This window comes from Acinonyx jubatus, chromosome E2 (genome assembly GCF_027475565.1).
Source record: "Acinonyx jubatus isolate Ajub_Pintada_27869175 chromosome E2, VMU_Ajub_asm_v1.0, whole genome shotgun sequence".
NCBI lineage: Eukaryota > Metazoa > Chordata > Mammalia > Carnivora > Felidae > Acinonyx > Acinonyx jubatus.
The window spans coordinates 56,651,322-56,667,973 of NC_069396.1; the positions used below are offsets into that span (position 1 = coordinate 56,651,322).

Below are 16,652 nucleotides of genomic sequence, written 5' to 3' on the forward strand. Positions count from 1 at the left end.
TGGGAGATGCTGACCACCTAAAAAGAGGAAGAATAGTAATCACAACAGCCAAGGTATGAGAAGGACGTATTTAAAAATCAAAAAGGGGGCGCCTGGGTGGCTCAGTCGGTTAAGTGTCCGACTTCAGCTCAGGTCACGATCTCACGGTCCGCGAGTTCCAGCCCCGCGTCGGGCTCTGGGCTGATGGCTCAGAGCCTGGAGCCTGCTTCCGATTCTGTGCCTCCCTCTCTCTCTGCCCCTCCCCTGTTCATGCTCTGTCTCTCTCTGTCTCAAAAATAAATAAACATTAAAAAAAATTAAAAAAAAAATCAAAAAGCCATGAAGGCTTGGCATGAGTTGAGAAGAACACCTTTGCAATTGTTAGAGAAAGGTAGTCCCGGAAAGAGAGCCAAGTCTGTGGTTTTAGTAGAGGACATTGAGGGGCTTTCCAGAGAATGGTGAAGAACAACTTTGCAATTGTTAGAGGAAGGTAGTCCTGGAAAGAGAGTCAGGTCTGTGGTTTTAGTGTAGGACATTGAGGGGCTTTCCAGAGGATGGCTTTTATTGTCTCTCAAAGGGGGCAGATCATAGGCTGAGAATGCATGGCTGGAGGCATAAAGGGTGTCAGAGATTGAAGAGGGTAAAAATATTGCACTTGTCACCACGGAAATGACAATGAGTTGACCAGGTGATAGTAGTGGGACTGTGGGCAATGCCCAGAGCACGTGGAGTTGGGCCATCACATATTCAGGATGGAACCACTCTGCCCTGTAACGAGACTTTCTCCAGTAATGCTCACTTGCTTTAGAGACAAGCTCAGGAAAACAAAACAGAACATGACAGGTGGGCTTTTTCTTCTCCGAGACTGGGGCCTTACAAAGACAGAAGAGTGTGAGACAGGCAACATGGCAAGAGTATTATTGAAATGATGGACTGTGGAGTCGTATCCAAAGGAAAGAGAGGGTGTGCAGTTGGGGATTCCTATCAAGTTAAGAAAAGGTGATGGTGGGGTTGCTGAGAAAGTAAGGTGGAAGGTGGTTGATGTCAGAGGGATGTGGGAAAGTGAGAAGATGGTTGGGGTGGAGGGCACCATCAACGTTGCAGCTCTTAGTGTCTCCCAGATGGTTTCTCGTCATGGAGCAAATAGAAACATGATGATATTTTTGCAGCTCATGGAGCTAATTAGATAAGCCTGCCACAAACAGAGGCAGCCAGGCCACTCTGAGAGTCAAGGGAATCAATACCTCTAGCCCACCTATCACCTGTTCGTGGCACATCTGTAACTAGGAGGTCAGTAGATGACAAAAAGGTGATAAGGCCAGAGAACAGCCTGGGGGGCATGGCGGGGGGAGGGTGGGTAATTTACTTCAGGGAAGGTGAGAGAAGAAAGAATACTTAAAGAAGTGGCTTTGGGGAGCCTGGCTGGCTCAGTTGGAAGAGCATACAACTCTTTTTTTTTTTTTTTAATGTTTATTTATTTTTGAGAGCGAGAGAGAGACAGAGCATGAGCAGGGGAGACACAGAGAAGAAAGGGAGACACATGTCCAAAGCAGGCTCCAGGCTCTAAGCTGTCAGCCCAGAGCCCAATATAGGGCTTGAACTCACAGACTGTGAGATCATGACCTGAGCTGAAGTCAGGCGCTTAACTGACTGAGCCACCCAGGCGCCCCTTTTTAACATTTTTTTAAAAATGTTTTATTTACTTTTGAGAGAGACAGAGACAGAGTGTGAACAGGGGAGAATCAGAGACAGAGAGGAAGACACAGAATCCAAAGCAGGCTCCAGGCTCTGAGCTCTCAGCTCAGAGCCCAACGCGGGACTCGAACCCACAAGCCGTGAGATCATGACCTGAGCCGAAGTCAGATGCTTAACTGATTGAGCCACCCAGGCGCCCCCAAGAGCATGCAACTCTTAATCTCAGGGTTGTGGGTTCAAGCTCCATGTTGGGCATTGTGCCTACTTAAGAGGAAGAGACAAGGAAAGAGAAGGAGAAGGAAACAATCCCAAGCAGGTTCAACGCTGTTAGCACAGAGTCAGACGTGGGGCTTGAACTCACGAACCGTGAGCTCATGACCTGAGCTGAAACCAAGAGTTGGACGCTTAACCAACTGAGACACCCAGCTGCCCCTAAATCAAGAGTTTCTGAGGACTTGAGCAGGGAGGAGCTGGAGTAGGGTGGTGGTGACTGAGAGAGCCAGGATCTAAGATTCCCTCCTGTAGGGTCCTGGTCATGGGTTTCCATCATCTCAAGAAACCCCACCTCCCTGGGGAAAACTGAGATCCACTGCCTCACGTTTGTCCCCATGTCCACAAGGCTCACTGCTGGAAAGACAGGACACCAGCAGGGCAACTCCAATTTCAGCTGGTCTCCTTGATGGATGAAATCAACGCAGCCCTTGGCATCTAGAATGACCAATCCATGTATCCAGGTGGGCCCTAAAACCAATGGTAAATGTCCTAATATTCTGAGAAGACGGGGGGCAGATATTTGAGACAGACCAAAGAGGAGAAGACACACACACAGAAGACAAGGTGACATAAAAACAGGCAGTAGGGGTACCTGGGTGGCTCAGTCAGTGAAGCCGCCAACTCTTGGTTTCTGCTCAGGCTATGATGGTTCATGAGTTCAAGCCCCTCATCGGGCTCTGTGCTGATGGCACAGAGCCTGCTTGGGATTTTTTCTCCCTCCCTCTCTCTCTGCTCCTACCTCTCTGCTCCTTGCTCTCTACATCTCTCTCAAGATAAAGATATAAAAAACAAACAAACAAACAAACAAAAAAACAGAGGGTAGATATTGGAATGATGAGGCCACAGGACAAGGAAACCACAGTTCTAAGAAGCTGGAAGAGGCAAGGCACTCATTTTCCCTTAGAGCTTTCAGAGTGAGTGAGGCCCGCTGATGACTCAGTTTCAGACCAAGATCATCATTCAATACCCCATGGATTCCACCGTGGCCAACTGCATGTATGACATAATGGTGATAATGTGTAAAAAGTGGGAAGGAGAAGGTACATACACTGTATGTCTCATTAAGACACACACATGCCAGAGCATGGGAGATAAACCCCATGAAAACTGGGCAGCCTGTCACCTCAAGGAAGTTGCTGAGAATCCGGTAGTCTGAAGACAGTGGGAATATCCCATTCAGATGAAGTCACTGCATCTAGAGAAAAATCCCCATTGGAGGAGGGCATTTATGCTCACATAGGAGGCACTCATAAATCTTTGTTGATGAATGAGTGAGTTTCCAATGGACGTATAGAAATATCTGTGTGATGTTGATATAACAGAGCCCCTTAAAATCTTTGTAATTCCTGAGTGGTAGGAGATGAGAGGAGGATCTTTTTTATTCAATATAAACCCCTTTCAACCACACCTGAGTTTATGCTAATGAGATGAGTCTTGGTGAACCCCCAGGTGGGTGGCTCAGGATGGGGGCTGGATGCCTGAGAAACCAATCCTGGGACTGGACGGTTGGAATTTTCAGCGACCATCCTATATTATGGAACTTCCATAAAATTCTTTTTTTTTTAATTTTTTAATGTTTATTTTTTTTTTTTGAGAGAGAGACAGAGTGTGGGTGGGGGAGGGGCAGAGAGAGACGGAGACACAGAATCCAAAGCAGGCTCCAGGCTCTGAGTTGTCAGCACTTGGGGCTTGAACCCATGAACTGTGAGATCATGACGTGAGCTGATGTCAGACGCTTAACTGACTGAGACACCCAGGCACCCCTCCTTTTTATTTTTTTTTAAGAGATGGGATTTTAATTTTTATTTGTTATTTTTTAGGTTTATTTATTTATTTTGAAAGAGAGAGAGAGAGTGAATGTGAGCAGGGGAGGGGCAGAGAGAGAGAGAGAGAGAGAGAATCCCAAGCAGGCTCTGTGCTGTCAGAGCAGAGCCCAATGTGGGGCTCTGACTGATGAATGGTGACATCATGACCTGAGCTGAAATCAAGAGTCAGACACTTAATTGACTAGGCCACCCAAGTGCCCCCCCCCATAAAATTCCTCAACAACGGGTTTCTTAGCTTCCTGGTTGGTAAACGCAGCAGAGTATGGGAACTGGCATGCCCACCATATTTTGCCCTATGTGTCTCTCCTATTTGTCTGTCCTCGAGTTGTATCCTTTGTTTTTTGTTTTGTTTTGTTTTAAAGCTTATTTATTTTAACAAATTAAAATTTTTTTAACGTTTATTTATTTTTGAGACAGAGAGAGACAGAGCATGAACAGGGGAGGGGCAGAGAGAGAGGGAGACACAGAATCGGAAACAGGCTCCAGGCTCTGAGCTGTCAGCACAGAGCCCGACGCAGGGCTCGAACTCACGGACTGTGAGATCATGACCTGAGCCGAAGTCCGACACTTAACCGACCAAGCCACCCAGATGCCCCTAAAGCTTATTTATTTATTTTGAGAGAGAGAGGGCCCGTGTGTGCACGCAAGAGCCCATGCACAAGTGGGGGAGGGGCAGAGTGGGCGGTGGAGAGAGAATCCTAAGCAGGCTCCTTAATGTCAGCACAGAGCCTGATGCAGGGGCTCGATCCCACCCCAGGAACCTTGAGATTATGACCTGAGCCAAGATCAAGACCCAGACGCTTACCAATTGAGCCACCCAGGCTCCCCGAGATCCGTCCTTTGTAATAAATCAGTAATACTAAGTAAAGAGCTTTCTTGAGTTCTGTGAGCCATTGTAGCAAATTATGGGCCCCCAAAAAGGGGTCGTAGGAACCCTTGATTTATAGTCATTCGGTCACAAGTATGGCATGCCTGGGACTTGGACTGGAATCGGAAGGGAGGCGGGTATGGGGGGGGGGGGTCTTGTGGGACTGAGCCAGTACCTGTGGGTTCTGTATTACTTCCAGGTCATGAGGTACCTGGAATCAAATGGAATTAATTCCTTGACCCCACAGGGGCACCTGGCTGGCTCAGTCGGTAAAGTGTACAACTCATGAGTTTGAGTCACATGCTGGGTGTAGAGATTACTTAAAGATAAAATCTTTAGGGGTGCCTGAGTGGCTCAGTTGGTTAAGCATCTGACTTTTGCTCAGGTCATGATCTCCTGGTTCGTAGGTTCGAGCCCTGCATGGGGATCTGTGCTGACAGCTCAGAGCCTAAAGCTTGCTTTGCTTTGGACTCTGTGTCTCCCTCTCTCTGCAACGCCCCCCCCCCCCCCGCCTCTGCTCGCATTCTGTCTCTCTCTCAAAAATAAATCAATATTTTTTTAATTAAAAAAAAGATAAAATCTTTAAAACAAATCATTGGACACTTGGTTTCAGAAGGGTTAGAGACTGGTCATCGGTATGAAAAAAAAACCCATATATTTGGTGTCAGATGCATCAGGAGTGAAAAGCAGCACATAATCCGTATCCAGGTGAACTCTTCCCAAAAAACCTCTATTGCAGAGAAGGCTATTAAGCCATCTGGCAGATCAGATGACCTCACAGAGTTCAGCATCAGCCTCCCTGGTCCTGGCACAATGGAGTCATGAACAAAGTGGCCATGGAGGGCTAGGCATGGATGTGCCCCAGCAAAGCTCAGCCAACTGTGGCACTGGTAACCCTCCCCCACCAACGTTGCACGCTTCCTAGGAAGACCACCCAAATACCTGGTGGCCTGAGAATCACCTTGGACTCCTTCCATCACGAATGGAGCGATGACTTCTTCCTGCCTGGAATATTTAAATCCGGGTTGCTATTTGGTTGCCTTGCCTTATCCACTCCTGCCAACAGCCGCATCTATGTACCCGCTGAATGGCCCTATTCACCATCATGTTCACTGTCACACAATATTGCTTCTGATCAAGGAGCTCCGTTTATTAGGAAGTCGGTGGGTGGGTCCGTGCACCCCGTCACCCCTACCCAGCTAGCTTCACAGAACAGAGGTACGGCCTGTTTGGGGCTGGAATACAGCGCCAGGTTGGAGACAACATCCTCCAGGTGGAGGGGGGCTGTCCTACAGGATGGGTAAACACTCTGAACCAGGGGCGCCTCCATGATGCCAGATGACACACACCCAGGAGCCCTAAGGTATCACTTCTCAAGATCACACCCAGTGACTCATTCTTTAAACGTTGGCTTCCTCTTCCTGTCCGGCTGAACTCTGCTGTTTGGGGGAACTTTCTGTTTCCACCAGAGAGGACAACGTAGTGAATTGTGAGTGGAGGCCTCTCCTGAACTATTTGGGGGGGGGGGGGGACCTCAGGAGCGCCACTGTGGGGTCAGGCAAAAATTGGGGCAGGGAGCAGGAAAGAGCTGCCTCTGCACCGGGGGCCAAGGAGGTGTGTGAGTGGAGCCTGAGGACCTCCAACTGGCACCGTGTCCTGACTCCTTAGGCAGGGCCTGATGCCAGGCTCACAGAGACCCCTTCCCCTATGCAGACCACAGAAGGACAGAGAGGGTCTGTGCCTACCCCCTACGCAGGGGCACAAAGGCGGGCATGCAAGCTCCACATCCCTCCCCCACCATCCCATGCGCCCCCCCCCCCACTTCTTTCGCGCTCACGGCGTCCAGCGCACCCCCCCCCCCAGTCCCTCCCACCTCCGTAGGGCACGCAGCCTGCTAGACAGGGCTCCCGGACCCCTCCCGACCACCCCACCCGGTCGCGACTCGCGCGGGCTGGGTCTCAAAGCCTCCTTGGTTGTCCGCCTGGAAGGCACCCAGCGGCAGCAGCGCCCGGTTAGCTCGGAGTCGCGCACCAACCGCAGCCGCCACCCAGGCCCCGCCCAGAGGCAGCCGCGAGCAAGGCCGCGCCAGGGACGACTGCGGAGCGCGGTGAGTGAGCCGGGCCAGTAGGGAGGGTCCCAGGCGTCCCGGGCCCCGCCCCGCCCCTACCCCGGGCGGGCACCCCGACCTTCAGCTCCTGCTTGCTTCTGGACTCTGTGGCTCAGTTTCAGGGCCCCAGAGCCTCCCTGAGAAAGCACCCCGGGCCCCTTCCTTGCGCCGGGCCTCGGGCACACCAGCTCCTCGGACCCCTCCCTTCTTGCGTGAATCATGAATCGGACGCCCCCAGCAGCATCCCTCTCCCTCCCCACCCCCCCCCCCCAGCCCCCGGCCCGGTCCTCCTCGAGCTTCCCTGCCCCTCCCTCTCTCCGGGAGCCAGGAATGCAGGCCAAAAATATCTCTCAGCTCCAGACCTGGGAGGCTCGGCTTGCGAGCACATCTGAGCGGATGAAAACCCAGGAGTGTGAGCTTTGATTGCTTTTTGCGTCAGGAATCTGGGCCTCCAGCCTAGGCGTCATTTGGAACCTGGGAGTCCCGTGCTCCGACTCCCACCGCCCGAGATCCAGACATTTTGCTGTCAACATCCCTCCCCCCGCCCCCATCGACTGTGAGCTGGGACCCAGGAGTCCCGTCCACCAATGGGCGAGTCCCAGCGTAAATGAGGATTTGGGGACCCAGGAGTCGGGGACCTCAGCCCAGCTCTTAAAGCCTAGGGATCGGCTCTTTCAGGGACCCTGGCCCACAGACCCCATCAAACTGACAGGCCCGGTGCCCCCACCCACCGCGACCCAGATATCCAAGATTGCATCCGGCCTGGAAGAGCCAGACTGCAGCAGGCGACGAGGGGAGGGGGCCGGAAGGGAGAGGGAGAATTGAGGGAGGTGATACCGGGGTGGGGACCTGGGCTGGGGGCTCCGTCCAAAACAGAGGCTAAACAGACGGGTTGCCATGGCAACGGCCTTCCCGGGCCTCCCCTGGAGACTGCGCTAGGGCCGAGTCGGGGAGGGCAGCCCCCAGGAGCCCCCACACCGCCAGCTGTTGTATCTTCCTGTTTTGTCACCACGGCAACAGTGACCTCAGCCCTCCACCCCGCCCCCCCCTCCGCACTGGCGGGGCGGGAGAGCCCAGGTCCATTTCTCCCGGGGAGGGGCGTGGTCTTTTCTCGGCTCCGCCTCAGGGGCGGGCCTGGGATACCCCTGGCTCAGGGAGTCCCTTTCTCAGCCCTGGCCCCGCGCTCGCGCCGGGTCCCACCAACCCCACCCAGTTAGCAAACGCTTCCAGTCTGCAGCTGTCGCCTCTGTCTCAGCAGCAGCCGCCACAGCCCGAGAGGTGAGGCTGCGGGGACCCCCCCGGCGCGGACGCTGCGGTCAGGATTCCTGGGTGCAGAGGGAGGGAAGGGCTGGGGTTCCGAGTGTCTGAGTGTCCAGAAAGACTGGGTCATGGATCAGGACTCGGATTCTGGAGGGGACAGGGCTTCAGACCTGCACTCACATGTCATCTATCTGAGGGAGGAGGGGCTGGGGGCCTGGACTCCCGGGTCTGAGGGATGAAGGGCTGGGGGCCTAGACTCCTGGATCTGAGAGAGGAGGGGGCTGGGGGTCTGGACTTCTGGGTCTGAGGGAGGAGGGGCTGGGGGTCAGGACTCCAGGGTCTGAGGGAGGAGGGGGCTGGGGGTCTGGACTCCTGGGTCTGAGGGAGGCAGGGCTGGGGGTCTGGACTCCTGGGTCTGAGGGAGGAGGGGCTGGGGGTCTGGGCTCCTGGGTCTGAGGGAGGAGGGGCTGGGGGCAGGACTCCTGGGTCTGAGGGAAGAGGAGCTCGGTGGGTCTGAGGGAGGAGGGGGCTGGGGGTCTGGACTCCAGGGTCTGAGGAAGGAGGGGGCTGGGGGTCTGGACTCCTGGGTCTGAGGGAGGAGGGCGCTGGGGGTCTGGACTCCAGGGTCTGAGGGAGGAGGGGGCTGGGGGCAGGACTCCTTGGTCTGAGGGAGGAGGGGGCTGGGGGTCTGGACTCCAGGGTCTGAGGGAGGAGGGGCTGGGGGTCTGAAATCCTGGGTCTGAGGAGGAGGGATGGGGACTCCTAAGTGCCCTGATTGAAGGGGGCTAAAATCTAGCAAGAGGAGGTCCTCACGAGAGGAGGCGCTTGGAGTTGGGAGCTTGGATTTGAGAAAGAGAGGGGTCTTCCCTGCTCCCCACCCCTCCATTCCGAAGACAGAATTCGAACTTCGGGCCAGACAGGCGGTGGGCTGAGGTCCAGCACCGTGCTCGCAAAGGCGAAGACGAAGCTGGGAAGCTGGTGTCCTAGGCTGGGAGAAGCCAAGGCTGAGGCCAGAGGCCTTGGGTTGCTGAGAGTGGAGGCTGGGGTTCAGGGACGCGATTCTGTGCGGGTGATGGGGTGTGGTGTTTGGCTTGGAGGTGGAGAAAGCGTGGGGCGTGGCCGGGGGAGTCCTAAACTGCGCCGAGAAGGCGAAGGGGTGTTTCCTCTCCCTCCGCCTGTCTTCGGAGATGCATTCCTGAGTTCTGACCTCAGGCGGCGGCTGGAGGCGCGGAGGGTGGAGAAGGACCCCCCCTCCCCTCCGGGTGGTCCCTGCACCACCCCCCTCCTTCCTTGGGGCACTTCTGGATTTGTGGCCCGCCCTGTTTCTCCTTCCCCGCTCGGGACCCGGTAGTACCCGCTTTCCAGGGCGCCCCAGCGCAGGCCAGCCCTGACTTCCTCCTAACGGGTTCTCGGAGGGCGTGGCGGGGAGCTGGAGGCGGCCGCCTCCCGCCTAGCACCTCCCAGGTGGCCCCGGAGGCCCAGCCCCCGCAGGGAGACCTGACTTCCGAGGGTCGGTGGGAGGTGTGGCTACTAATCTCTGGACTGGATTCCAACAGTGTGGTTTCCAGCTTCGAGGTTGGGGTGGGGTGGGGGGGTGGGGTTCCCCTAGGCAAACCCGGGGGTCTCTTCTTGGGGTCCAGGCTCCCAGTCCATGCTCTAGGGACCCAGGACTCACATTTTGGAGGCCCCAGAAATTCAGGTTTCGGGCCTCCCTTCCTGGGACCTGGAGTTTGGACTCGCGCCCCACCCCCTCCCCGGAATCCACAAGTGGGGCGGCGATCCCGGAGGCCGGCGCGGGGCGGAGGTCCCAGCACCGCCCCCTGGTCCCCGGCACATTCCAGATGGCTGGGCTGACTTGAAGCCCTTATAAGGCACGGAGACGCTGCGCCTGGCCAGGCCGCCCGCCCCCGCAGCCACCGCCCAGGGCCCTCCCGCCGGCCGGGCCCGCGACTTTCTTGGGCTGGGGCGAGGTTAAGATCACTCACACCCACGCCGGCCCGCGCGCGGGGCGTGCACTTTCACCGGGTTCCTTCCACTTCGCTTCTGCAGTTTGGGGACTTGGGGACGGGGCAGGGGCGGGGCTTCCCTGGGGTCACCGCCGGGACCTCTCCCGGCCCGAGGCCAAATCCCCGCCCTGGCTGGGAGGGCGCCGAGGCTGCGGAGGCTGGCGGCGCGTTCTGGGCGAGCTGGTCGCCTGGGTCCCGGGAGGGGCGGAGCGGGGGCTGGGTTGGGCGCGGACTCTCCCTCCCTCCCTCCAGTGCTCTGACTGGCCTTTTCCAGGTGTCTGACCTAATCCACCTCCAGAGCCGGATCTTTCTGCGTCTGGGTCCTCCGCAAAGACTGCTGGTGAGTGGGAGCCGGGACGCCCCGTGTCTGAGGGAGGAGGGGCTGGGGGCCCGGCCTCCTTGGGTCTGAGGGCAGAGGGGGCTTCCCGCCCAGACTTTTGTGTCGGAGGGAGGAGCATCTGGGGGCCTGGACTCCTGGGTCCGAGAGAAGGACCTGGGAGCTTGGTTTCCAAGGAAGGAGACCCAGACACCTGTGTACCCGAGGGAGAAGTGTGCCCAGGAGCTGGGCTCCTGCGCCCTCGGGGCCTCTCCTAGGTTCAGTTAGGTAAGGTTAAAGCCTGTTCTACTGCCTGACCCTGGAAGGAGGAAGTTTTATTTCCCTGTGGCTGAGAGAGGCCGTCTGAAATTGTAGGGTGGAAGCTGAGAGATTAGAGGTTTTAGGACCTGGGGGAGGATTTGAACACCTGGTCCCCAGTAGGCTGGACCCTCTCTATTCCAGAGGGTCTGTAGGACAAGGAGACAGAAGGTTCTGGAGGGACAGAAGAAAGAAGTGGATTTCCCAAACCACAGGTGTCTGGTGTGCCCAAGGCTGAGGGCCCAGAGTCCTGGGGTCTGAAGCTGTGTAACAGGACGTGAGAGGCCTGGAGGTTTCCGTGGAAGGGGCTGGGTCGCGGAGAGCCAAGCTTCTTGGGCGCCCTGGGGAATTTGAAGGTTGGACCCCACGTGCGCGGGAGGGGCCGAGACAGGCGGAAGCTCGGTGTCCCTGGGTGAAGTACTCCACACCCAAATCCCAGGTGGGATTCAGACTGAGGGCCCAGACTCTTGATCTCCGAGGTGAGAGGGCGTGCGTGCTGTGGAGAGCTCAGGTCCAGTTCCAGAGACAGGTCGGGAGGGCAGAGGCTCTGATCACCTGTGAGTCCCAGAGAATGTTCTCACCCGGGGAGGCTGGAAATGCCTGCAGGGTGATAGAAGGAAGGTGGGCAGTGGAGCCCTGGGTACCCAGAGGGAGGAGGTGGAGCCCAGTGAAGAGGTCAGAACCTCTTGTTCTGACGTGCGGTCGGGAGGTTTTTGAGTGGCTGGGAGGCTGAGTCCCTGGGGGAAGGAGGGCAGTTTTGAGAGTCTGGGGTGGTTTCACGGTAGTTGGGTTGCAGAGAGAGGGAAGCAGAGACAGCGGCCCAGACTCCTGGGTTCTGCCACAGGACGTGGGAAACCCCAGTCAGGACGGAGGAGGGGGCTGGCACTTGGGTGACCAACTCAGCCCCTTAGTCCTGCCGCGTCTCCCCCCTCCGCCAGCTTGAGTCCTTTGTCCCCAGGGGAGGAAGGGCTGAGGGCCTGGGTTCCCACATCTAGAACCTTCTTAGGACTCTTCCTTTGCCCTCTTCCCAGCCATGCCGGTGACCGTGACCCGCACGACCGTCACCACCACCATGTCGTCCTCCTCAGGCCTGGGCTCCCCAACCATCGTGGGGTCCCCTAGGGCGCTGACCCAGCCCCTGGGCCTCCTCCGCCTGCTGCAGCTGGTGTCCACCTGCGTGGCCTTCTCACTGGTGGCCAGTGTGGGTGCTTGGACGGGGTCCATGGGTAACTGGTCCATGTTCACGTGGTGCTTCTGCTTCTCCGTGACCCTCATCATCCTCATAGTCGAGTTGGGCGGGCTCCAGGCCCGCTTCCCCCTGTCCTGGCGAAACTTCCCCATCACCTACGCCTGCTACGCCGCCCTCTTCTGCCTGTCGGCCTCCATCATCTACCCCACCACCTACGTCCAGTTCTTGTCTCACGGCCGCTCCCGGGACCACGCCATCGCCGCCACCGCCTTCTCCTGCATCGCCTGCGTGGCTTATGCCACCGAAGTGGCCTGGACCCGGGCCCGGCCCGGGGAGATCACCGGATACATGGCCACCGTGCCGGGCCTGCTCAAGGTGCTGGAGACCTTCGTGGCCTGTGTCATCTTTGCCTTCATCAGCAGCCCGTACCTGTACCAGCACCAGCCGGCGCTGGAGTGGTGCGTGGCCGTGTACTCGATCTGCTTCATCCTGGCGGCCGTGGCCATCCTGCTGAACCTGGGTGACTGCACCAACGTGCTGCCCATCTCCTTCCCCAGCTTCCTGTCCGGGCTGGCCCTGCTGTCGGTCCTCCTGTATGCCACTGCCCTGGTTCTCTGGCCGCTCTACCAGTTCGATGAGAAGTACGGTGGCCAACCGCGGCGCTCAAGGGATGTGAACTGCGGCGACAGGCACACCTTCTACGTGTGCACCTGGGACCGCCGGCTGGCCGTGGCCATCCTGACGGCCATCAACCTGCTGGCTTACGTGGCTGACCTCGTGTACTCGGCCCGCCTGGTTTTTGTTCGGGTGTGAGGCTCCGGCCCGGGGCTCTTGACTCCCCCCTCGTGCCCAGGTTCTCATTTCCTCTTCCGGGCTCCCTGTCTTCCACCTTTCTCCTGTCCTTCCCAGTTTCCCTTGCTCTTTTCCGTTTCTTTCGCTTCTGGGCTCCTCTCTCCTTCCCTTCCTGTTTTGTTTGGTTGCCCGTATCCTGTTTGGCCCATTTGCCCTTCTGTTTTCATGGTCTTCTTTTCTGACCTGTTCTGCCTCTCCCGGCTCTTTTCTGGTCCTCTCATTTTCTCATCTGCCTGTGTCTTAGCCACCCCTTCCCGTTTTCTTTCTTCCAATTTCCTCGGGAGCTCCAAGACTCCTTCTTCTCTACCCCCACCTCCAAAGGTGCTGAGCTCCACCTGTCTGTCCCACACCTCTCTCTGCAGCTGTTAATACCCCTGGCCTCCCCGAGGGGCCTCATTGCCAAAGCATGCCTGCCCGCCCTGGCTGTGCCTTGTTGGTGTGTACGTGTGTGTTTGGGGGAGAGGGGGGGAGGGTAGCTAGGGATTGGGCTCCCTTTCTCCCAGGGGAGGGGGGTGTACCGTACAGGTCCCCTTTAAGTTAAAAAAAAAAAAATCTCTGGAGGCCAAAGGTTTTCCAGTGGGTATGATGCTTAACCCACAGACAGACCCCGGGTCCCTGGGTCCTGCTCGGCACCCAGCCTCGCCTGAGACTGCCTCCAGAATTTTTGCCAGGCTTACTAAGAATCCACTGCCTAGAGGCCATCTTAAAGGAAGTCAAGGGTGAACGTTTTTCCAGCCCGACTGCTCTCTGCGTTATCGAAAACCCCTCCGAAGTATTTGTGAGGGGCAGCGATGTGGCCCTCCAGCCTTAGTGTTAAAAATAGCCCGTCCTGCCTTTGCTGGGAGAAAAAAAATGGCCACTGCCTGCCTTAACGGCAATGCTAGCCTGGGTTTGTTTGCTTTCTTTTCTGCTTCCTGGTTATGGGGGCAAAACTTACATTGAGTGGCCCTATTCTAAAAGGGGAAGTTGCTTTTCAATTTCTTTTTCTTGGGGGGGGGGGCGGGGTTGCTGTTGCCTTAGAGGGATTGCATTACTTGGAGTGTGGTGCACACACACATACACACACACACAGGTGTGTTTCTGTGTGTTAGTTGCTTCCTGTAGCTGCTTCCTTGCTTCTCTGGGACTCACATGCATAACGTCATATATATAAATGTATAAATATATATTTTATTTTTTTTTTAATTCCCTGGAGCTTCTGGTCCCCATGGGTCCCTTCTGTCAACCACAGAGGGAAGACTCGTCCGTTGCCCTATTCCCACATCCGTAATTTTTTTTTTTACATCAATATAAAGATAAAAGAAAAAAATTGTGCTTGCTTTATTACTGGGGAGGGCTCCAGGAGAGAGGGCAAGGACTAGATTCTTAGGACTGGTGGGAAAAGGGGACAACTTTAATGTTTATTCTTTTTGTTTTGTTTTGAGAGAGAGTGGGTGGGGGGAGCAGGAGAAAGGCAGAAAGAGAGGAAGGCACGGAGTCCAAAGTGGGCTCCAGGCTCCGAGCTGTCAGCACAGAGCCCGACGCGGGCCTCAAACCCACAAACCGTGAGATCATGACCTGAGCTTAACCGACTGAGCCACCCAGGCACCCCAGAAGGGGACAACTTTATCCTTTGAATCTCCCAATTTACTCTCTCCAACCAGAACTAGTTAGGATCGAAGCGGACAAGATTTATCCTTCCTCAGAGTCCAGGAGCACCTCAGAAATAGTGTCTCCATCTGAGTGCAATGTTTCTTCCAAAATCAACTCTTCAGGTTTCCAATCTCAGGAACAGGCTCTCACGGCTGAGAATCCAGGCACTGGTTCTTCCCCGACTTCTGTCAGTGGCTCATCCGACACTGTCTGTCCTTCCTTCAACTGTCTGTCCCCTTCTCCAGGCTCCTGACCTAGCTCAGGTATTTTGTTTCTCCTGAACTAGCATCTCAGCCTCCCCCTTGACTAGCCTACCCCTAGCCCACCTTGGCCCCAGAGGGATGCTTCTAGCATCCAGGTCTGATACTGCCCTCCCCTGCTCAAATCCTTCCACATCCTACTATCCACTGCCTACAGGTAATACCAAAGCTCCAGTCTGGGCCTTCAGGATCTGACCCTGCCTGCGTTCCTATCATCAGCTCCTTCTTTCCCTTAGTTCTAAGCTTCCTGACAACCGGTCCACAGAAGACCTCGATAAAGAGCAAACGAATTACTCCTACAATGATTCTGCCCCACAGAGATTCCTGTTGTCGGATTCTCCAGCCGGAGGAGACCCGCAAATATCTAAACAGAAGTCTGCAAAAATCCCAGGATCATGCAACCTATTTTATGCACTTGGACCCCAGCAAAAGCAACTGGGGAGAGCTATCTCAAAGGAGGGAGGGAGGGGGTCCCCCCGCCCCGGAGGGGCGGGAAGGGCTAATTGGAACAGACGCACCGATTTCCAGCGAGGAGAAGCCTCCTTTTGATCTGTGCAGTGTGCACCCCAGAATTCCGACCTACACCGATGCCTGCCTCCTGCAAGGGCGTCTCGCCCCCTCCCCACCCCACCCCATGCTTGAACCCACTCTGGAAGGCACCAGAGAGAGCAGCTCCAGACCCCGGGGGTGGTGTGCTGGTGATGGAGGAAAGCAGCCAAGCAGACCAAGGTGGGATTCTCAGGTCAGCTTCCAGGACCACTCCCACCCCTACACTTGCCCTTGGGCAGGGCGCACGCCTGGAGGTGGCTGGCAAGGCCAGAACGCCCCATATCTGGGGAGGGGGGTGGTTAGGAGGAGAGTCGGATTCCCTCACCTCCTCTTCGGCTTCGGGAAGCCCGACCCGAACCCCCAAAATTCCCAGAGAAGGTGTGGTGGTCTCCCCGGGTCCCCGCCCGTGGCGCCCCGCCCCCTATTGCGGGGCACGCCGGGAAACGAAGTTCTCGGCCGCGTCGCCGCAACAGGCGGTCCGCAGGCTCCGACTACAGGTCCCAGGATGCACTGCACTCCGCAGCCCGAGGAGGGCCGTGGTTGCCCTTGGCAACAGAGCGGGTCTCCGGGAGCCGGGACCCGGACGCGCACGGGAGTTGGGGGTAGGGGTGGGGGTGGCGGGGCCGGAGCGCGACCTGAGCGAGGCAAAGACGCGGGCAGAGCGACGGACGGGAGACAGGAGGAGACCGACAGAGCGGCACAGGGTTTTCCAGAGCCAGAGAGGGGGAGAGACGTGGAGGGAGGGGGAGACCCCCAGAGACGAAGAGAGAGGTTCATAGCCAGAGAGGGTGAGAAAGGTGGGGGGCGCTTGGGGGGGGGGGGGGAGAAGGAGAGAGACAAATGAACTCATTCAGAGAGAGAGACCCCCAGCGACAGAGGGTGGGACTGACAGCCCAAGAGTGGGTCAGAGAGGTTTGCAGAGACAGAGACAAAAGTACTTACAGAGACAGGGACACAGTGGGAGAGCGGGAGAGACAGCAAGGACTGAAGGGGTGGGGGAGACAGGGATTGCCTCAAAAGAGAAAGACGCAGACGGAGGGAGACACAGAGGCCCACAGAATCACAGACTGAGTCCCCGATTGAGAGAGAGAGAGAGAGAGAGAGAGAGAGAGAGTCACAGGGCCAGAAAGACATAGAGTCAGGAAGAGGGAGAGCTTCTGGGAGAGAGAGAAGCAGGAATTTAGGAGTCCTGCAGGGAGAGGCCGAGGGACACTGATTCACAGTGAGACGGACACCTCTGAGAAAGAGAGAGACCCCGAGACCCAGCGAGGGTCACAGGATGAGCGACAGGCATAAAGGAGACGCGCAGCAGAGACAGAGAGACCAAGAACAAGAGATCGTTCCAGAGGGAGACGTAGACCCAGGCCGGGAGACAGAAATCAAGGCCTGAGCAGCAGACGAGAAAGTGAGACACCAGGCCTCCCCGTTCAGCACTGGGTCCCCAGCACTGACGGCCAAGTTCGTGTCATGAGGCCGAGTGACACAGTCAGAAACCCCGAGATCCGGGTGGCGTCTCATAGGG

At 56.6% G+C, this 16,652-nt stretch overlaps 1 protein-coding gene across 2 annotated transcripts; it reads left to right on the forward strand.

Annotated features, from left to right (window-relative positions):
* The first annotated feature begins 6,525 nt into the window (after positions 1 to 6,525).
* MYADM (myeloid associated differentiation marker) lies at positions 6,526 to 13,579 on the forward strand. Of its 2 annotated transcripts, none has more exons than XM_027037348.2 (3): positions 6,526 to 6,748; positions 10,289 to 10,354; positions 11,680 to 13,579. In XM_027037348.2, exon 3 carries the CDS (start codon positions 11,682 to 11,684, stop codon positions 12,648 to 12,650), a length of 969 nt encoding a protein of 322 aa, XP_026893149.1. In that variant the 5' UTR covers positions 6,526 to 6,748; positions 10,289 to 10,354; positions 11,680 to 11,681; the 3' UTR covers positions 12,651 to 13,579. The 2 variants fall into 2 exon arrangements, with proteins under 2 accessions (XP_026893149.1, XP_026893148.1); XM_027037347.2 differs by lacking the exon at positions 6,526 to 6,748 and adding an exon at positions 7,927 to 8,026.
* The last annotated feature ends 3,073 nt before the right edge of the window (positions 13,580 to 16,652 follow it).